This window comes from Marmota marmota, unplaced genomic scaffold, assembly GCF_001458135.2.
Source record: "Marmota marmota marmota unplaced genomic scaffold, marMar, whole genome shotgun sequence".
In the NCBI taxonomy this organism is placed as follows: Eukaryota; Metazoa; Chordata; class Mammalia; order Rodentia; family Sciuridae; genus Marmota; species Marmota marmota.
In genome coordinates, this window is record NW_025999968.1 from 27,898,963 (window position 1) to 27,923,402 (window position 24,440).

Consider the following 24,440-nt stretch of genomic DNA (forward strand, 5'->3'; position numbering starts at 1 on the left):
CTATTATCTCTCAGGAGAACTACTTCAATAACTTCTTAAATTTTCTCTCATCAATTCGTCTTGCCCATCTCTTATACAGTTCCCTGTAGCTATAAGTACAAAGATGGTTTTAGTATTATTTTTAAAACCCATTAATTACTTTTAAGATAGGACCTCATGCGATTAAAATAAAGTATTTAAAGTTCTGCAGGAACTTATGCAACTTATTACCACATGCTTTCACATCATCCCTTCAAGGGCTTTTGAGCAGACAAATATTTTCATTTCAAGACTTTGTATTTTCTATTTTCTATCCCTGAACTGTTCCTTCCTCTTCCCCATTCTTCCACTCCCCAACTTCATGTTTTAACCACATCTCGCCTGACAAAAGTCACTTACTTAAGAAGATCTCCCATAATGATCTCCTGGAACAAATCAGAGAACCCTGAACATATTTAAAACAGTATTTATCCCTTCTAGTCTCCCTAATACATTGATCATATATCTATTTTGATAAATATTCCTCTCACCAAAGTTTACTGTAATATCTGTTGGAAGTAAATAATAATTATTTATGGAATGATAAGAAAATCTTTCCCAGGAAATGCAAGTCCCTACTCTTTCCATTTGCACAACACTACTTTCTTAGATATTTTCCATGCCAACTTTCCATCCATCATGGAAATTACCTTCTTTGACTTCACAAAGAAAATATAGGTCATCAGGTCAAAACTCTGTTAATTCCTCATCTTTTCTGAATATACATTTTTTTGTTGTTGTTGGCAAACTGATCTCTATCCATTATTAAATTTGTGAAAGTAAAATTGATAGATTCCATAAGTAATAAATAAGGGATTTTAGCTTCATGAATAGGAAATACCAAAGAACAACTGGTAGGATTTTAGTTTAAGTCACAGACGGGTGCAATTTTTCAGAATAAAAGTCTATGACAGGTTAGAGTTTTAAGTGAAAAATGTTAAATTTTCCTCCTCAGTCTCATTTAACAGGGTCTGCCACCATGTGTCTGAGGTTCAGGCATGAATTCCACATTATCATAAAAACTTTGAGCTTCATATCTCCTTTTTAAACATTTTTTCAACCTCCTTTTTGTCCTAATGCTATTCTCACAATGTCCAAAGAAACATAATTTAATACTACAAAATGCTGATTGACTTTATGTTGCTATCTGTTTTGTATCTGTTCTTTTTCTTCTCAGACAACATTCTTGAAATAAAACATTGCACTAACTTCTTCTACATTTTAACTCCATTCACTTCTACGTTCTGTACTGGGACTTTTTTCAAATTATTTAATGAAAACTATGTTTTCCAAATTAATGAAATCCTCTCAAAATGAAAATCAAATAAGAGAACATTTTTCACGTTATTACACTTGGTGTTGGGAATTGTGAATCTTCTTTTAGGTTTTAGGTATGCCTCATCCTAGACTCCTCGGACAACTTTATCTTTCAACTATCCTCACACCACCTTCATCATTCCTTTACAGATTTGTATTGTTCAACATGAGCCTTAGATTTTAAATACAGGGTACACAATTTTCATTCTTTTCTTGATTTACACAGCTTATTAAAGTTATACTCTATGGCTTATCCTTCCTTCATCTATAGAAAAATCAATTTAAAAAAGTCTGTTTCTATCCTAGAAAATATATCCTGAATCTAGATTTTAATTAGGTACCTTCCCATGGATGTTACAAAGACATTTCAAACTCTACATACAAAAATTGAATACATCATTTTTCCATCTAAAAATTTTAACTCTTCTAGTTATTCTGGTGATTTGCACTAGTATGAGACTCAAACTAAACATACTAGCAACCACTTTTTGGTTTCCCATTTATTAAACTAAAATCTCTTGCTTAATTAGTTATAGAATCTATCAATTTTATTTTCCCAAATATCTTGAAACTTTGCCCTTTTCTTCATGATTTTCACCAATGTTTTTCTTCAAGCCCTCATTATTAACTATGCAGATTTCTTTAGTGGCTTCCTATCATATCTTTCTTCTTCAAACCTCCATTCATTTTACCATTTCAGAATGATTATTCAAAAGCCTAATATAACTTTTTATCATATTACTTAAATTATTTCTCATCATCTCCGAAATATACTCTGAACTTTTAAGTGTGACTTACCAAATTTCTTATAATTTACTCCTTCCTCCATGGAATACCTAGTTATTAAATCACTAACTACATAGATGAGTAGATAACACTTTATCATTCACTATTACTCCTCATTTATGTTTCCTTCTAACTGAATTTCTACTACTCTGTTTATATACTTTTTTCTGCTTTTTCCTTCTTCTTTTATGTTTCCAGCTCCAACATGTGTTTGAAGACATGTATATTGCTCATAAAAAATAGTATTCAAGGACCTAAAGAAATACATATTCAAATTGTAAATTTCATAAATTAGTTAATGTTTCAATAAAACCTAAGTTGTATGTTTTGAATCCCAGTATAACAAGGGATATGTCATATGAAAATGAAACATATATACGCCATGTGTACTTTTGATATTTTCTCACCTCCCCACATAAGCATTTTTATTATGTTCACACTGTGTATAGCAGGTGATATTGCTCTAATAAAAATATTTTCTATAGGGCTGGGGTTATACTTCAGTGGTAGAGCGCTTGCCTAGCATCTGTGAGACACTGTGTTCGATCCTCAGTACCATATAAAAATAAATTTAAAGAAAGGTATTGGGTTTATCTACAACTTAAAAAAAATGTTTCCATAGCCAGGTACAGTGGTGCAAGCCTGTAACCCCAGAGACTTGGGAGGCTAAAGCAGAAGATCACAAGTTCCAGGACAGACTCAACAACTTAGTGAGAACCTCAACAACTTAGAAAGACCCTGTCTCAAAATAAATAAATAAAATAGACTAGTGATGTAGTTCAGTGGTAAAATAAAAACAAACTTCTATCAATATTCTCTTCTTCATATTCTATTAACTACAGTGGGCTTTCAAAGACTATGCCATGGAACCTTGTGACTATTTTAAGTCCTATCCCTATTAAAAGCCTAATCTGAAGTCATTTTGCAGACTTAGATGGCATTTTCATCTCATTTGTTAACAGCCAAAGGAATTTTCATAAAAGTGTGTAACTGCAAAACAACTCAAGGAGAAATGTATAGAGAATGTGAAAATATTATCTTCTCTTCTTAACACAATAGCAGAATTATATCAATGAATTCTAGCATTAATAGAATATTTAGGGAGTAAAAATTAAATTAAGTAAATTTTAAAAATACACTTTTTAAAAGATTGTTTTACTTATTTGGTATTTTCTTAGAATACAAACTTAACTCTCTTTCCAGCTTTAAAAAAATGTTTCCTGGCCAGTAGTAGTTAAAGAAAAGGTTATAAAATCAGACAATGATGAGAAATATATATATTTGTAGTACTTTACAACTTCTAAACATCTCCCACATACTTAACTACGTCCCTCAGTTGATAGATTATGAATAAATAGTCAAGGATATGATGTTAAAGTTCATGGTTTTAAACAAACCAATTTAACAAAAATTACATCATAGTTATGCAGATGATATAAAGAGCTTTCATTAAAGGCTTAAATTACTTCTTTGCTCAGGTAACTGTTTATGTTTCCTTATATTTTTTGTGTCTCGTAGATTAAACTTTACAAGTGATTCCCTTAGTTTTTGAACACCTAAACCTTCAGGTGTAATTTAAACAAAATGCTTTCATTTTAAAGCCAAACTGCTTGGAAAGATGAAAGTGATACCCTTGACCTTGAAGAGACTGCAGAGAAGTAGCTTACGGAAGACAAGGCAATTACAGCTCCTCACTGACCAATGTATCACTTAGCACTTCTGACAGTAAGATGAGGCTCTCAGGGCTAGGATGTGGGTAGGAGAGAAAGTTCCTAAATGAGGAAGAATGATCAAGAAATGTGATGAGAGATTTTCAAAGATATTGAAATAGGGATCCTTTATCTTGTTTTAAGACTTGGTTAATGAATCACTAAAATTAAATGTTTAAGAAAAGCCACTAAAATTATTAATCCCAATAACTGTTTTTTTTTTAGATTTAAAAATGAGCTTTCAACCACATCAATGGGGGTATATAAATGAAACCATATAAAAAATCATATCTGTTGAATTTTGTGAAGATTAAATATAAAGTTTCTCTCGGAAAACTTGAGAACAATAAACTTTAACAAGGTCATGCCAGTTATCTGTGTATTCTTAGAAGCATATTAGCAAGACCTCTGTACATTTTTAGGTGATTCAACAAAGTATATGCATTGTTTTTCTTGATTTGATTTTCTAAATTGACTCTTGTGCTATAGAAAATAGAATTGTGTATTTGTGAGTTTTAGTTCTAAATTTACAACTATCTGTATAATTATTGGCAAATGAAGAAATGAAAAAAAAAATTAACATGGAAAAGCCCTTCCTGTTTTAATAAAAGATTCTAAGGAGTTTCAGTTTTTTAAAGTACATGAAAAGAATTATAAAACCACAAATTTTAATCCCCATGGTTCTATTTCATCATCCTAAAATTTTTTAGGTTAACAGAATCTTAAAACTATTTTCTTTCAAACACTCATCCCTTTTTTGACCCATCAAATCATGGAATAAAATTAGAACTAATCAGTTAATGTCTCTGCATATAAGAAAATAATACACATCATGGATAAATATGTAAGAAAAAGTGATTTAGAAAGGTATTTGTTTTAGACCTGTTACTGCGCCAGTGTAAATGGTCATAAATAGATCTTTTTGTTAAATCACATTTCTCACTTAGAATATGGGGAAAAGGGTAGGCTATGTGGCTTTAAAGATGGCTTCTATCACTCTAGCCTATCATGATTTTTACATTTCCAAATAAATGTAAAACCATCCAAGGATAATGTGGTAGGTAAACTTGACATTTGAGAATATAAAATAGTATGTTTAACATTCAAATTTTGGATATGGGCTGGGGATATAGCTCAGTTGACAGAGTGCTTGCCTTGCATGCACATAGTCCCTGAGTTCAATCCTTAGCACCAAAGGAAAAAAAAATTGGATAAACAAAATATTTATATATAAATATCAAATATTTTAAAAAATGAAATTTATATAAGAATTTATATAAATTTATAAAAAGTAACAGTTTATCTCAAGACTACAAGGAATGATTTTTTTCCTTCATTTTAATTAATATTTTTAAAATCATTTTTTCTGTAATGAATAATTGTCTAAAATGAAAAATATACAATTTTTTAATTACTACAAATTAAAATTTTATAAAATTTAACAAATGTTATATAAGTCCACCGAACCTTGACTGTACTTACGTAATACCTCAAATATTTCATATAGTTCTTTAATGAAAGAATTTAAACATTTAATTTGAATTTAATAATTTGGTTTAAACTGAGTAAGTGGCTTCAAGGTCAATATATCAAAGATGAACATTAAATTGTACTCATTAATGGCACTGAATGATAAAGAAGTGTTTTGACATAAAAGTGGGGTCACTTGATTATTAACAAACCCAATTTAGTATAGCCTAATATATAGCTTCAACATATTTTTCAAATCACCCATATACAGCAGTGACAGAAAATATTATTCATTACTTATTTTGATTCTTATAAAATCCTACATGTAAATTATAATCATCATTTTAAAAATGGGGCAGCTGGAGCTTAAAGTACAACTTGTTTGTTATGTACCTCGAATCCAAACTAGATATTTTTGATCCTGAACACTATTTTCTATTTAGACATGTTAATGTCTGCTAATATTTGATAAGGAATATGACTTATAAAAAATAATACATCTGTTTAGTTTTCAACTCATTTTCTAACTGATCTGATTGAATCTATCAATGAGGAATTGCAATGAGTCTCTTTTCTCCTACTCTAAGCAGGGCAAAACTATATATCTACCTGACCAGGTGCTTCAGCTGGGTCTTAGAATTAAGCTGACATAAAACAGATTAGCAAGAGATAACTATACAGGTATTATTTTACATGTACGTAGAAGTCCTTACAAGGAAAAGAGGACTGGAATAAGTTGAAAAACCCAAATGCTTCTAAAATGAATTGAACAAAAATTGGTAATTGTGAAAAGGTAAGCCAAACATATATTAAGATGCTAAGGAAGATAAGAATTATTTTAACAAGGTGTGTTTGCACATATTTTTTCTTAGACTCACATCCCTGTTCTTAATGATAATATATATAATTTTTTTTTTTAGAGAGAGAGAGAGAATTTGTTTTAATATTAGTTTTTAGTTTTCGGCAGACACAACATCTTTGTTTGTATGTGGTGCTGAGGATCGAACCCAGGCCGCACGCATGCCAGACGAGCCGAGCGTGCTACCACTTGAGCCACATCCCCAGCCCCACATCCCTGTTCTTGATGACAGGAACTTTTTCTTCGCTACGTGGAGGGTGTCTTTTATATGGGAGTTTTAGCTCCCTTCTTTGTTGATAGACTGTGACTTTTTCCTGGTTCAGGGAGAAATCAGAGGTCAGAGTGTTCGAACCTGCTGTTTCTGGAGTGTCTCAGCTCAACTTTTAGGACAAAATGGCATTTTTGAAGGTGGCATATTCTGCACCCACAGCTACTCATTTTAAATCATATGACATATTTGCAAGTTTTAGATTTTCAAAAAAGACTTACATGACTTTAAATGATGCTTATGTGGTTTGAATATTGCCCCTAAAGTTCATGTGCTGAAAACTGGATCTTCAACATAAATGAATCCCAATCCCTCCATAATTTGGGAGGTGGGCTTAACAAGGGGTGATTAGACTGTACCCTCATGAATGGATTAACTGGTTACTTGTCATGAGAGTGGGTATTATAAAAGTGAGTGCAGCCTCTCTTGCTCTCTCACCCTCTCTCTCCTTTCTACCTACCATGCCAGGATGACCCTGGAGGAAGGCTCTCACCAGATTCTAGTACCAGGCTCTAAGACATACCAGCCTTTATTTATGTATAGTATAAATAGATTAGTCTCAAGTATTGTAACAGCAGAAAATTGACAATGACAGATAGTCCAACTACTATACACTGTAGCCTTCACTTAACAATTTTCAGTTATTCTCATTGATATATATATATAATTTATATATATATAATATATATATTTATATATATTATATATTATATATAATTTATATATATATATATATAATTTATATATATAATATATATTTATATATTTATATATATTTTATATATATTTTATATATTATATATAATTTATATATATATATATATATATATATTTTATCCTGTACTGTTTAGATGGTTAGTTTTAAGATATTTATGAAAAATAATTTTGAAAGCTACTATTTATTGTGATCCTGGCATTGTTTCAAACAAGTAAATACATAAACATTTAATTTTAAAAATTGTATTTTAGGATTGATGCTATCATTACCTTTACTTCATAGATTTAGAAATTTATACTAAATAAATTAATAAAGATCATACTGCTTTTAGGCTTTTCAATAATTCTTAAAATAAAAAATAAGAACCAGAGTTAATAGAGTCCAGAAGCCATGCTTTTAACCATTTGTTCTCCAACCATTTTGATTCAATCAAAATGATGAGTATTAAATTCCAACAGCATAATATCATAATGTTTGCTTAACTTGTAGCTATAATGTGGTTTATCTGCAAGAGATAGGGACTCAGTTATAGAAATGTAAAAATGGACCATATATATTAATGCTATGAACATCACAGCTAGAACTCAATATTTATTTTACTATAATAATATGAGTGTGAAAGTTTTTAGATAGAGTATGTTTAGCTATTTGGGACTGTGGAAAAAAGAAAAACAAGGGAAGGAAGTATACAAATGAAGCAATGGGAGAAGGGATGGGCATATTGCTGTGAAATAGTGACAAAAGGCACGCCTTGTGGTTGACAACCAATAATTCAGCTGTCATTTTTAAGTTTTACAGAATTTTCTAACATAAGTTAGTTAAAATGTTGAATTATGCTAAAAAAATTATTAAAATTATTCAAATGGTAAAAGGAATATTTGAAATTGGACCACAAGTTCTAATAGAAAAACCTAGAAACTATATTGATCCCTTAAGTGCTAATGGAGTCAGATGTACAAATTCTATTTCATAGAATTGAAGATTGAAAAATAACCTGGAATTCATGTACCTGAAGGAAACAGTGAGAAAGGAATTGCTTTGCCCAAGATCACATACTCAGATTCCAAATTGGGATGATGCAAATTATCTGTGCCCCCTGCAACTCTCACTATGAGTTCTGATGTGGAACTCATTGTTAATCCAGTTAATCAATAACTATACTCTTATATTGTGGTTTATGCTATTTTCGTTTAGTAAATGATAGTTTTGCTTTAAGAGATACTTTAAAATCTCCATCTTTACTTTAAAAAATCTGTATTAAATAGAAAAATCCAACTTTGATATGTTGCCAATTATTGGACAGAGAAGTGAGAACTATAGCTATAAGGGTCTGGAGAACATTTGCTTAGCAGGTGCTAAGTCCTAGTTTCAATCTTCAGCACACACACATTAAAAAAAAAAAGAAATATGAGGTAGTAAAATGAAGAGAAGGTTAGAAATTCCCTCTCATTTGCATAATCTTTTATTTTAATTTGAAGTTAAGATGAAATATATCTGAATTTAACTTGGGAAGATCAAGAGAAAGATATATGAAGATTTACTTTACTTTTTGGTTTCCCAAAACTGCATTTCAAGATATAGGCTCAATTTGAGTTAACTCTCAAGGGTGGTAGATAAAATACCAAAAGTATTGGGAAGTTGGTATATCATTCTTACTATTAAAAATAAAAAAAAACAAAAGTTTTTCTAAAACTTTCACTCTGAACAAAACTCTTTGGCCTTTTAGTGGTAGAATGCTAGACACACAAACTGTAACAGATAAACAGATTCACTACCAACTGAAAGCAAGCTAAATTGTTTTTATTTTATGTTTCCTATCTGCCAATGTAACTGAATTAATAACACACATATGCTTTAGAAACATCAAAAGCAGATAAATCATGTTATATTATTAAGGACTGTGATTGCTGTTGCCAAAATCTTCACTCAAGAAAATGATTTTGCTTTCTGAAAAGCTATTATCTCAGGACTAAAAATTATTTGTCTATGTGACACTAAAATTCCTTAATGGAAAATTAATAGGACATATCTGAATCAGTTTATATTAACTTACTGCTATCTCATTTTTAGAACCTCCCCCGCCCCACCAGATAGCTAAGATTCTTCAAGGATTTACTCCAAATGAAAAGAAATAATTTGCTTCCACACTAGTAGATGGAGAAATTTTTAAGTGAGAAATCTCTCACTACTCAATGAATCGTATGCATATGCCTCACAAAAGATTCACATTTTTCCTCTTGGAAGTGGGTTATTAAAATGACAAAAATAGAATTTTCAGATTTATTTATATCTAATAACAAAAGCAACCAGATATCAAGTTTCATAATCAGCCCTCTGCCATCCAGAATGTTTGTCTTTTTCCAAGTATAGCCAGCAAAGGGAAATTATATGTTAAAGTGAATTGTAAGGTTGTCATTTACCACCATTACTATTTTCATTGCCAGTTTTCTATTATAGATTTGTAATATGTATGCCTATGAAAGAAATCTAAAACTAAAAATAAAATCTGATATTTAACCACCTGTTAAGAGTTTGGACATGGAACATAACCCAAAGTCTAATGTCTGAAGGATTGGTCCCCAAAGCAGCCACATCCAGAGTTAAAGCTTTTAGGAAATGATTGGATCATGAGTTATCTATCCTCATCAGTGGATTAATCCATTTGATGGATAAATACTTTTAATGGACCACTGGGAGGTGGTGGAAACTATAGGTAGGGAGGCCTGTTTGAAGAAAGCAGGTCACCAGGGGCATGCCTTTGGGGATTATATCCTGTGCCTGGCCATTCTTCTCTTCCTTCTGCTTCCTGGCAGTGTGTTTTTCTGCCATGATGTTCTGCTTCATTTCAGGCCCAGGGCAATGGATTTGGCCAACTGTGGACACTCACCTCTGAAACCATAAACCAAAACAAACTTTTCTTCCTTTACGTTTTTACTGTCAGGTATTTTGGTCACAGTGATAAAAGGTTGACAAACATAACGCTCTGAAAGAACAACTAGGTAAAATATCCCAATTAGGTAAAATATTCCAAATGTCTCTACTCTTCATTCCAAGTTGGTCCTCATATCCATCCTTCATGCTTTCTGTTGTCTTTGTTAGCCTGGGTGCTGGCTTTACTACATTGCTTCAGTCAGATTCCTTTACTTCTGATTTTAAGAAAGACTCATTTAATAGAAAGATACTAGAAGCCAGAAGTAGAGGCCAGATATTTAATCTTCCTTCCTTCAGTGTCCTCATCTTGCTGAGATTCTTACACTTACTGTGTCCTTCCTTGATTACTGCCCTTTTCAAGCTATACCTTTCTGGCTCCAGTCCTGTCTTTGGTTAAAACAACCTGACTCCCTTCCTTTAGCCCCATAGGCCTAATGTGGTAATAGCATATGGCTCTAGCTAGTTTTCTTGTACTTCTCCATCTCTTACTAGTTCCAAAAACTTTTCTTATGCCTCTGGTAAAACTCTTTTTATTAAACTTTCTTTGGCTACTCCCTTTGAGACTTTCATCAGTTTTCTCCTAATATCTTAAAAAGCACACTGTGGAAGTAGAGGGTGTTTTAATCAATATTTAAATAATATGGTTTTATGGAAAAAATATTAAGACAATTACACCTTATCTATTCTAACCCAGACTACTGCAGGATAGCATTTCTTTTTTTTTATTATTATGAAATCTCTCTAAGATGTTATACTTGGTTCAACCACTTTTTAACAAATATATTTCTCAAAATAATTCCTCAAGATAGTTAATAGTTGCTTTCACTTGTGCCATTTAAACATTGATTGCTAAACATAATTTGCTTATTAGTGACTTGAATAAAATATCCATGGAAATATTTGAGTTTATCTCTTTTTCCATGATGAAAAATGACTAGACTTAAATTACATACTTACATTTATTATACTAGACACTGTGATCATAATTCCATTTACACTAATGTAATTATTTAAACAATATTGGTTAAAGAAGTTTAATTTCTATTCCCACTCACCTGTTAGCATTTATAGTAATGTTACTAATCCTGTCTTTTTTAACAATGCTAAACTTGAATTTATAACTGAACCTGCTACACATTGTTTGTTTCTACAGTTTTTGTTGTTGTGGTGGTGGTGGTGATGGTTTAAACCTGTTGACTTCCTGAGGCAATTTTATTTTTTAGGCATTTTTATCAATCATTTTATACGGGCATTTCTTTAAGAATCCGTGTTGTCAGATATTCAACATAAGCAGTTGTAATACTGATATTATTATAAATATTATATACATATTTCAGAAGCACTCAGAAAAATCTGTATTCTTGCCCTTGTAATCATCTTATACATACTTTGCAGCAAGTAGTTTTTAATTTTCTGGCCACTGATTAATTTAAATGACTATAGAAAGTGAGTAGAAGATTATTTGAATCTAGAGAAATAAGAAACTACTCTATTACTGAAGCAAGAGATGTTTTAAAATATTACAATTATCTAAGCACTTATTGCAATCCTTCAAACTCCCAAAAGTTAATAAATTGTATTAGACCCTTTTCAGAAGTCATGCTTTGTGGCATTTGGTCTTATTTATTGTCCTGGCTGAAAGTTCCAGCTAAAGCCAAGGTCACCTTCTATCCCAAAGTTGGTATAATTAGTATCAATTCACTGTTTCACCAAGCTTACATGGGAGGTTATTAACTGTGTTTCATGCAGAGTGTCAAAGAAGCAAGGGCAGTGCTGGCAATCTTTTCAGCTTCAAAGGCACAGCTCATAAATTTAATTCTTTGGTTAGGAAGAAAGGTAGTACCAGTTTAGTTTATTAATGAATTTTAAAATAATTTTATGGATGTTGTAGAAATATTTACAGATGTAGGCCATGCTTTTTAAACCTAAAAGAGGATCAAGACACTAATATGTAGTTCATTTTAGTGTCAATATTTTCATGAGCAATGTGCTTTCTGAAATACAATCATTATGGCATAATTTTAATTTAATATTTATTTTCATATGCATATTCTGTAAGTATGAATTAAAAAAGATGGCAAGTATTTGTTTTAGTCATTCCTTTTATATATGAGAGATTATTTTGCAGGATATGTGTATGTATTATTAGATTCTATTAAATCTAGAATTATTACTATAAAAAAATCAGTGAGAATATGCCTAAATTTATGGAAGTAAAAAAATAAGTAGATTTACTTACTTAAAATAGCAAACTAATAAAATGAATATTACTGTTTAAATTGATACAAGCCAAAGAAATAAATAAGCTTGAAATGCTTTAAAATGTTTGATGTTTTATTACACAAATCATAAGAGTACCTTTGGAAAATAAAATAGAGCATATATGTTTTACTTCTCTTAATACATGGTTATCAGAAAAAAATGATTATATGTTTCCCACAAATATTTATTAAACGCTTCAAACAAACTGGAAAATGTTTAAAGACTTAAAAGTTGTACATAGTACAATTTTATGGGTCAGAAGTAAATGTTCCATTTAGTTTTGGAAATGATTATATATAACCAGTGATACGTATTCCTATTCCAGATAAGGTCTACTACAATCAAAAGAATAATTTTAACATTTTATGCTAACATGGAATAAGTTAACCTGGCACATTGGACCTGGTCCCTCAGACAGCACTTTTACCAACATCCAGCCTGTAGCCATTAACTCCATAAGCACCAACAATATGGTAGTTTAAGCAAGGTTTAAAGTGTCTCCAACTATACAACATTTATACTGCTTGTTCCTTCCAAGTAAGTATATTTAGTACCCTTTTTCCTATTAGGAATTATGTTTCACATGTTTAATTTTAAAAACTAGTCAACTTGATGCATTTGTTGTTTCTAAAAAAGACTAATAGATATTTCACTACATTTATAGCCTAACTATAGAAACCTGTCTTTTGCCGATAAGCAGGTTTCTATACACAGACCATCTGGATACTGAATTATTACTTAATTTTTGTCAAGTGAAAAAAAAGCCCAACATATTGACACTTAATTTTTAAAAGCTCACAACACCATGCAAATTGTGTTTTATTACCACCAATAAAACTAGAAACATTTTTAATAGCTAAACACTCATAATAAAAGCTCATAAACAACTTCTTGATTTGTACACTTTGGGATTTAACTGTGTCAAGATGATATATTCTTGACATTCCAAATGTTTTATTTGAGTGCATTTCTAGAGACTAACTCAGAAATAAAATGATTTTACTCTATTCACTTTTTGTTGTTGCTGGATTTCTTTTTCTTTTACTGAGAAACATTTCTGATAAATGTTTATCTCTATGTGTTCTATTTTTAAAAATATTTAAAACAAAGAAACAGCAGATGTATTTATGAACCAATCATATATACATATACACATATATGTGTGTAGATATGTATATATGTATATGTATATGATTGAGGATAGAAGTTCAGGCCAAATCATTATTACTTTTAAATCTGATTTAATTAAATAAATACATCAGACACTAGTTTCAACTACATATTTGTTATTTTGTATTTATTTTACTTTAGCCTATTTTATTTTAAAGTCAGGGAAATGAAACAATTGAGGTAGAGAATTTGCACACAAATAATACTCTTTCATGATCCACATTTTAGGCAACTGTGGTTCATTAAAAACACCTACATAAAATATGGCTGCAGTTTTATCATTCATTTCAACATATCTATGCTCAGCCATTTTGACTGTTTTACATATCACTAAGACTAATATTTTCTTCAAAAAGACTTTGAGAGGAAAAGTAGTTATTTAGTGAGATCTTTAAGAATTTAATATTTTGGTATTATACTTTTATAAATGGTTCTCTAAATTCACCTACATTTAAATAATTACATTTTATGATTCACATAACTTGAAAATACAATTGAAGCATATGGGTCTATAATTTCTAGATTGGAACTATGTTCATTCTAGAAGTATGTTAAAGTTTATTTTATTTTACAAAGAATAATTTAAAATGTTTTACTTCATATTATATTTTTAAACATACATAACAACGTTGGTGCTAATATCTGAATATTTATGTCCCCTTAAAATTCACATGTGAATATCCTAACCCTCAAGATAATGAACTTAAGAAGCAGAACTCTGGGGAAATATTAGATCATCAAGATGGAGATCTCATGCTTGGGATTAGTGTCTTATTCAAGAGTCCTCATTGGGCTGCTTTGAACATTCTATCTGCTGTGAACACAAGGTAGAAGTTGCGGTCTATGAGGAAAAACCTTGCACCAGACACCGGATCTGCCTTGCTTTGAACTTGTGAGTGGCTTCCAGGACTGTGAAAAATAAATATTTATTTCTTAAAAGCCACCCTATTTATGATATTTTTGCTACAGCAGCCCAAATGGACTAAACCACTAATGTGTATTTAAATCATGAATGAGTATGCATTTTTAATTTATCTTTTAGTTTAATAAACATATCTCTGGTTCTAGAGTTTGATAATTTAAAAGTTTCCTTAATTCAAAAAGAAATCCCCCCCCCTTTTTTTGCAGACCCCTGTTATCAACTAAGGTTCTATTGCAATCATTCTCATTATAATTTAAAAGTTGGTTAATATTATTGGGCAAATGATAAAAAATAATTTTATTAATTCAAAGTCTGATGTAAAACCCAATCTAGATTTGAGCCAATAATCAATTTTGATGTTTACATACGGTATATAAACAATTTCATCACTATTTTTAGCATTTTTCCTCCTCTTAACATGTTGAAATATATGAAGCTATAATTTAAGTTATTGGAAAAAACTATCATTCCATTAATTTTATGATATACTTTAATGTTAACATCTTTGTTTACTAAAATGAATTGAGCAATCAAACCTGTCATGTATTGAGTACTGGTAATCTTTTTCAAAACTCCAAGCTCACATGTTACATAATAAATTGGTAAGTTTGGCCTTATTCTATTTCTGTACATGGGTTGTACAATTCTGCTCAATGTCACCTCCAGAGGTAGGTAGCAAACTACAATCTAATACAGCATATATACTGCTAAATTGAGTACATTTTATAATAAACAGTTGAGTCTCAGCCAATTACAGCAGGGGAGCTTCATCCAATCACAGGTCACCAACTGATTGGCTCACATTCATATAAGCAAATGCCTCCACACTCTTTACCCATTCAAGATAAATGTTGATGACAGCTAATGAGGTTCTTTCTTTATGTCTGTTTCCTTTCTCTGGCTATTAACATAACCTGCAGATGTGGTGGGTGGGGAATTCTGAAACAACTTCTCTCCTTAATGCTGCTCAGTTCCAATACTTTTCTTGCTCAAATAAATTTCTTAAATTTAATTCATCTCAGATATTTCTCCAACATATCCAATTCTCAAGACAACCCTGGGAATTACATGTGTCTTGTTTCCTTGATGAAGATTCCAAGGCTCAATTTGGGTGGTTTTCCAAGATAAATCTCTTAAAAAGAAGAACCAAACTTCATACTCAAAGATGTCCCCAGAGCTTACTTATTTCCTGCCTTTGCCATAACTGCTCAAATTGATTGACTTTGCTATGTTTTAACACCCTTCTTTGTAACAGGATATACTGGTAATTGCCTGCTTTTTCCCATATAGTTGAAACTCTTCCTCCTCCTAAAAAGGATGCATTTTAAACAGATTGAAGAGGTGTTCAAAATCTCAATCAAGGTCATGGCTTTGCTGATTTGAGTGCAGTTTCTTTTGCTGTATTTCTTCTTGACTTCTTATATAGCAACAGCTGTGATTCTTTACATTTATTTTAAATTGGATGTTTATTATATCTAGGATAAAAAATTCAGCAATAATAGGAATTCTGAAAGGGTAAATGCAGATATTAACAGTGATTCATGTGATCATTTATTAAATAGAAAAGATAAATGTTACAGTTTATGAAATTTAAAGAAATGACATTTAAACATAATGAAATAAAATATATTTAGCATATTTAAAATTATTGAATGAGAAAAAAGGATGAAATAAACTAACAAGAAATTTTGCAGCCTGAAAATATCCTTTCTCTATAGTTTTCAGTTTTTCCCAGGCAACATATTGTGTTCCCTTTTGGTCATAATTTTAAAGCATCATTCATAAATTTTAAATAAATATATTCTGTTCAAATATAAATGCTTCTAATTTAAAAGATAATATACAAAAAATGGAGTATCATGTAACTTAAAAAGCATAGAATGTGGGAAATTGTGGCACACAACTATAATACCAGTGGCTTAAGAGGCTGAGGCAGAAGGATCACAAATGCAGAGCCAGCCTCAACTACTTAGCAAGGCCTTCAGCAACTTAATGAGACATTTTCTCAAAATAAAAAACAAAAAGGAGTGGTATGTGACTCAATTGTAAAGTGCACCAGGGAAGTGTAATCCCCTATACAAAAAAAAGGATTGAGTACAAAATTGTCATCAATGTTTATGTACTGAATGAACCTTCCATCCTCAAATATAAACCAAAATATTAATGATGGTGACATTGGTGACCTCTCTAACTCCCAGATGTTGGTTAAAGATAGAAGGAAAAAAATAGATATTAGGTTAACATAAAAATTTGTGCTAGGATTTTCCTCTCTCTCTCTCTCTCTCTCTCTATATATATATATATATATATATATATATATATATAAACCCTATGAATTTCTTAGCTTACAAATACTTTATTTTGACATATCATGAAGTTATTTTAAATCATATTGTTTTTCAAAGTTTAAGTTAAAAATTAGGGTATTGTGTGTGTGTGTGTATGCACACAAGCATGTATGCGTGCATGTTATTGTTGAAGTTTATTTGTATGCTTTGAGGGTAAGATCAATTCAATTCTTTCAGTACTTTTAATACTATTGCAAAACAAAAAACAATCTCAAGAAACTTGGAAAAATTATATTTACCTGAAAAGGTAAAAAATAGGTTTGAGTTTTAAAAGATTATTTTAAAATGCAATAAATTCCACTTATCATTTGTGTGTTGAACAGAATAGAATGTTAACTTCACTATGAAAAAGAATATTTTTCTCTTCAGTCCATAATAATGTGCATGTATACAGTATATATATATATATATATATATATATATATATATATATATAATATCACGAATACATGTATGTATATGTATGTATACACACACACACACACATACACATAATTATACTTCAGTGGATCACAGGATATTCATAAGATTTCTCCACAACAAACACAATAGTATTCACTATAGAGTAAGCCAAACACTGTTTAGATGGAAATGTTTTAACTTAATCACTAGTGGTTTTTATTACAATAAGTAATTTCCAAAATTTGTGGGCTTGATATACTGCCAAACATATAATAGATAATCAATAACTACTTTTTGAAAAAGGAAGGAATAATTGATTATATCATTTCTGTCTAAATATACCACTTTAAATGTAAGTTAAGTCAATGTACCTCTCTTTTCTATCAGTATTTTGTTGACATAGTTAGAACTGAATATCAGAGATTTTGTTAATATGCAACAATTAAATTTTATTTAAAATGCTATTTGTAAAAATCTTTGCAGAATATCACACATTAAAGAAAAGCCGTATGTTATATCTTTCATTTTATATTAAACTATACAATATTTGTTACCTGTTTTCTTCATTTTTATTAGGTCTTTTCTCTCAATTTTTATATAAGTGACATTAGAAGGATCTTTAAACTCTTCCCACTTGTAGATTTAATGCCAACAAACTCCAAAAACAGTACAAAATAAACAGCAGTATTTAAGACATTCTTTTTGCTAATGCCATCAAACTTATTTTGTTACCAATTTTCTATATCATATAATATAGTTGACATTATTGTTAAAAATTGACAATGATCAGGCATTAAAATGTATTTTTCTGGAACAATAGAAAGACTATTAAAATTGTTGTAAAAGGTAAAAACTCAATTTAATATCAAGAATTAATAAAAATCCCAAACAAAACAGTTTAACTGATCAATCTTCACAACTAATGAAAATAATAGTAAACATGTCCTTAGTAAACTTAATTGCATATAATAATGTAAAGTCTTCATTAATTTCAAGTTAAATTGTTAACACATATTAGTATAGCCAGCATGACACAAAACACATATAAGTAGGAAAAAGACAGAAATAAATCTGACAAATTCTCCCTGAGCATTGTTTATGCAGAAAGTAAGTTAAAGTATGTTTTTCTATAATGCCTTAAAAATTACTTTTATTTCTTCATTCTTTACTAAACACTTAGTGACTGCTCAGGAATGCTTTTTAGATTTCTTAACCATAATGCAAGTATTTATTTTGCCTTAAAGAACATATTTATTTCTTTAAAGTTGCTTTCCTTGTTTTTAAAATAAAAATGTTTATTTTTATACTGATACCAGATATTAATTATGGAGTCAAATATGAATTCCTATTATCCGGAAAACCCCAAAATATTCACCTTTAGAACATTCTATTAGTGGAAAAAGCAGTTCCACTTAGCACTTCACTTTAGGGTGACACATGTTGAATATTTACTCCTAAGTTCTATGAGGTGAATAGTACAAGAAGAACATGGACCATATCCCTTTGAGAACAAATTCAACACTAGATTTTTTAATCTAGGGAAAGAGAAGCAGCAAGCTAATAATATAAAACTAGTAATTTCAAAAGCAAAAGCTACCTCTGTATTCTTGAACATATTATTCCTTGACATTTCAAAGCAAGGCAAGAACTGTGTTCCATGTTTACATTTTAAATTTGTTCAACATTGTAGAGCCCATATATTTTTAATTTATTTTATTCTGGAATATTTGGGTAATAGTCATAAGTGACACTAAAAATAAATATACCCTGTTGTCCCATATTCTATTTTAGTCATCCTAATTGCTGAAGATTTAGGTGACTTAATTACTTCTTAGGCTTACATAACCTAGGATCTCAATTACTCTACCCTTTTAAAAAACCTCTAGATAGCTTCATTTATTGTGTTTTCTAGGCCATAACAAAGAAGCATACTGTACCTCTTACGCTGCTGGTTGTTGCAGATGTGGTTGTGCTGGTTGTTATGGCTACAGTGGTTGTGACTGTTGCAGTGGTAAGGGAGGGGATGATAGTAGTGGGAAGCAAAGTGTTGGGAACATCTGGTGAGTGGAAAAAAACAAAATATAAAACAAAATCATATCATGCAAACAAAAGAGAAACACAAATGATTCAAATTATAAATACATGTATCTTATTTAGACTTAAATTTAACAAGCTTAAACAGAATATCAGGTACACAACAACCGTACCACAGTTTCTGTCATTTTTTCTTTCACTTCTTTTTCATGCTCCAACACAAAGAAAAATCTTGGAGCTAAGTCTGAGAATAAACAGATTGTTTGCAATATTTAGAGTGAAATTTAAAATGACGAGAATTCATTTATTCACTGAGTCATTTGAGCAATTTGTCATGCAATAGCAAAATACATATAGGTAAAACAAAAAATAACAACATGCTTTGTCAGGGAAGTAAACAAAGAAACGACACATACAGAAATAAACACAAATACCACCATATAAGATTAAAGAAATGTTAACAATGAATATGTATATGCATGTTAAATACTTTTGGATATTTTTTCTTTTAGGAAAACTTAATGATAGGAAATAGGATGAGTGCAATCTTTAGAAACAAACAAACAAACAAAAGAAGCCAATTGTTGTTATTATTGTTATTTTGCTTCTCCTGTTCTCACAAATGATGTTAATGTACAGCTTAGAGTCTTGCAATTCTTACCCTGATTAGCTGGCCACGCCTTCTAACAATTTTGCAGTACCTAGGAGTCTTTAACAAGTATGGAGCCAACTAGCATGGAACCCAATATTCTGAAAGGTTTATGATTTTAAGATGGCATACCTAAGGGAAATTACTGAACATAGACTTGAACTATAACATTCAATCCCAATCAATTATTAGTCAACTTGCTGAAAATTAAAATATTGATTCAAATACTTAGAAAACAGAGTAAACAGAGAGAAAAGCTTAGTGTTCAATGCTCGAATCTTCCATTCTTTCAATCAAACCTGCTGAAAATATGAAAAGGAGCAAAGAGAACATTGAAACAACACAGCCAGTGTTAGACTATGAGAACCTTAGTATGATCCTCAGAGCCAAATCTTGTCTCAAGTGGATAGGCATATAATTTACACAGTGAGAAATTAGAAACAGTTCCCAAATTACCTGTAATTACTGTGCTGGGGTTTGATTTCACATATTTGTCACATAGTCCCTATATATTCAGAGTGTTTGACAGATTATTTTGCTATTAAAAGGTTTCCTGTCATTCTCTCAGCAAATGTCTTTGAGTCACACCAAACATTTTCTAGTCCTTTACTTTTGATAAATAGCCCTACTCAATCTGAAAATTCTACCTGCTGAATGCTCTACACTGGAGACACCAAAAAACAGCATGAGATCACTCTCTTATCTTGAGTATTGATGTTTACACCTGTTTTTCAACAGGGAAAATGCTTCCTGGCCAGTCAAATTAAGAAAACAACCTCTGAAAACTCAATGGTGCTTACATTAATCACTAGGGAAAATGGGTATTGCCTGGAGTGTGATTTAACATGATCATAAAGTAGAACTGACTTAACAACATTATAAATGAAAACGAATAAATATTATGTATGTGGGAATATAAACTTCTATTTGCTAAGTTTTATAATGTGTTCTTAATTCATGGTAAGCTTTCTTAAGAAGTTCTGGCAGATTGGAGATAAATGAAAACATTTTAAATTTTTTAAACATTCTATAATTTTAACTTTTATATCTAAAATAGAAAATCATACATTTTTGTTGTTAGCAAATCATTTGCTTATTAGGAAATCTGAAGATATGTACTCACTAAATGCAAAGTTCAGTATCTCCCAGGGTAATCAAATATAAGAACAGACAATAATATTAGTCATTTCCAACTATGTATAAAGAGCCAGACATATCAAAGATAATATATTATTAAGTTATTTACTATCAGACAATGGGCTAGAATAATAATATCATCATATCTTATTCTAGTAAAAAAAATAGACTTAGAAAATCAACTCTATTAAAAGTAGCATTATGAATTCCTACTTTCTTAGTAGGGTTTTGTTCATTTGTCATTTTGGCATAGCCGAAACAAAACATTATTTGATTTTTTTCCTTACTCCATATCAAGGATAGAAATTCTAAATGATTTGAGCATCTCAATATTTTCAAGTCTTATGAGGATTCTTCTATAATAACCTGAATAATCTCCTGATTTCCTAGAAATGTCAAAATGCATTAAGCATAGACTTTTTTCCCTGGGCTAATATTCAAAGACCTAAAAAAAAAAAAAGATGGATAGCTGTGATAATTGTTAATCTACTTTAAAAGAACTTCCCAGAATCATTACAAATTTCCATGAACATAACCTTACAAATCATTACTGGCACACAGTCTGGCTCCAGCTTATCTTCTCCAGATCGTCTTCTACCCTACCCTCTTGACTTCAGGTGTGACTAAAACTGCTGAAAGCATGTTGGCCAACATGACAGCTGGCTCAAGAAAATGATCCATGAGAAAGAAGCCACTAGCTTTACTGTTTCCTATATGTTTTGCAATATTTGAAACATTTTTATTTTTCCAGCAATTATGAGGAATTCCCTCTGTTCTTTTTTTCTGGTCATACATTCATGCCCATCCAATTACTTCAGCTGTGTTATTAAAAAGTAAAAGCAGAAGTAACCTAAATATTTAGTTCCAGAAGGTTAATAAGAATTAAATCAAACAACATAAGATTAGTTGGAATTAGAGAAAGATCAAAGAAATTGTATACCTCTGCTTTTCACTTACACTGTTTGCTCTGATTTGGGTCTGGTGTTTTCCCACTTGAAAATTACCCCTTTGAAAGGAAGAACTCTGCCTCGTTTATTGTTGAAGTGTCAGCACAAGTTGGAAGGCCAATAAATATTGACTAAATAAATTTGTTATACCATTATAAGCTAGACCTTTTTTAGAGGATCTAAAAAGTCCATTGATTTGACAGAGTCGACTACTTATCCTAAAGGGTTTCTTTCCTTCTCTCAAAAAAACAAAACCAAAACCAAAAATCTGTATATCTTTAACATAAATAGACATCATTTTCTGTAGGGTAAATTTCAAGATCACAAACTACTACTTCCTTCAAAAAATATATTTTTTGGCTTAATAAAAGCAGCAAACATTTCATCACATTTTCTGCTACCCTGAAAACATAGAGAGCCTAATTTAAAGCTTATGGTTGAGTTCTACCTGTCTCCATATGAACTGATTGCATTGTCACCGATTCTGAGACTTAGTGGGAAAGGTTGAAGGGTCAAGAGAACTTTAGAAACTTCCCATGCTTTGTTCAACTTTTACAACATTAGTTTCCTGGTATATCAGTCTGTATATATGCACATACCTATTTATGTTACAGAAAAATATTTTATTTAGTGTTAAGTGTGAGTATAATTGAGAGGTTGATTGCTCCACTTCCATCTCAAGACCTTTTATTTTCAGCAGCCTGATTGTAACTGTAAGCAGAAATTAGCAAAAGACTCTATCTAAGCTAGCTTCCTAAACCCCAACTTGCAGGTTTTTTTCTGGTCTTCACTCCTATAAACCATGGCAACATTTAGCACAGGTTAATAAATGTTTCAAATGTCATGGTTTAGAGCAGTAACTTTGGCCTTTAACTTAGATATTGTTTAGGAAAAGGTGGTATAATTTCATAAAGAAATAGGGACTACAAAACACATACTACTAGCCATTTACCTCAGTTTTAAACTATCTAGAATTCCACACCATTTTAAAACCATTATACTCTTAATATGAGAAATAGTCTATCAAATATAGGACAAGATAGAAAATGAAGGTAAGTTATCAGTTCTTTTTTTCCTTTAAAACACCTGTTTTTTTCCCCCTTTCTTGAAAGAATATAAATATAGCGAATCAGATACAGGAAAACTATACACATGTACACACACAATACTATTGGTTCAATATTAATTAATCAATTCTGTCTATAAAATAACATAATCAATCTTACAGTAGCATGAATAATTTTCTGAATATGATATGTCAATGTAAGAAAATTTTAAATATATGGATATATATATATATATTATATATATATATATTTCTTACATGTTAATATTCTTTATAATTAAAGGATATATTTAGTGGACACTAAGATGAGTATAAATAAAATGTAGTCAAATTATGTATCACATGATTACAAACTATGTAACATAATTTATGAATATTAAAATTTTAAGATGATAATTTATACAAAACTCAAACAATTTGCATGATATTTCATCTCTAATTTCCACAATGCAAAAGAGAAATTTTCCCCACGGAAAAATGTACTAATTTAATAAATAAATATTGCATTTTCTGAAATAAACAACAACAACAACAAAAAATGATTACAAATAATAAGTTCAGCCTTTGGCAAATCCAAAAGAAAATGACTATTGTCTATTCTCTTAGATGGTAAAACATAGAAAATGAAGAATAGACAATTAATGAAACATTTAGTGGATAGAAATTGTATTTGGGAAAGTGAACTAAATATAAACAATAAGATTTTGTCTAGAGCTGATCAGACAAATTAATAATTATACATAAATTATTAGATACAATTTAAATCCAAATACAAAAAAAATTCAATGAAGTTCTTCAAAATCAGAATTGAAAACAATGTTAGTAATAAATTTGTTTGTACTTAATCTAGCAATAATTTTTAAGCTGCTAATATATGACCACAATATATAGTAATATGGAAGAACAATTTCTCTGAAATCATGATTATGTGCATTAACTTTCAATAGACTAAATCTTACTATAATCTAAATATCACTATATGGAAAAATGGATAGAACTTTCTAAAATTACTTGATAATTTTAGATAGGATATTAAACAAATTCATAGACATCTATGATTTATTAAAAACAAATATATAATGTATAAATAATACATATTTATTGTGTTAAAATATAGCTCAGTGGCAAAGCGTTTGCCTTGCATGTGTGAAGCACTGGGTTCAATCCTTAGCACAACATGAATATAAATAAAGACATTGTGTGTCCATCTACAACTAAAAATATATATATTTGCCTGATGTATACATTTAAATTTCAGATAACTTTGTACCTTTACAAATACACATACACAGATTTTATATATATATATATATATATATATATATATATATAGAGAGAGAGAGAGAGAGAGAGAGAGAGAGNGATTTTATATATATATATATATATATATATATATATAGAGAGAGAGAGAGAGAGAGAGAGAGAGA

At 30.3% G+C, this 24,440-nt stretch overlaps 1 protein-coding gene across 4 annotated transcripts in view; it reads right to left on the reverse strand.

Moving 5' to 3' along the window:
* Positions 1 to 24,440, reverse strand: part of Cadm2 (cell adhesion molecule 2) — a 1,008,835-nt gene that overhangs the window by 58,279 nt on the left and 926,116 nt on the right. For 2 of the 4 annotated variants that reach the window (XM_015478643.2, XM_048803504.1), the window contains one exon: positions 19,118 to 19,237. The exons of the other annotated variants lie outside the window; for them this stretch is intronic. In XM_015478643.2, the coding sequence (XP_015334129.1) occupies positions 19,118 to 19,237 (120 nt within the window). The remainder of the gene's footprint in view (positions 1 to 19,117; positions 19,238 to 24,440) is intronic. 4 annotated transcript variants of the gene reach the window in all.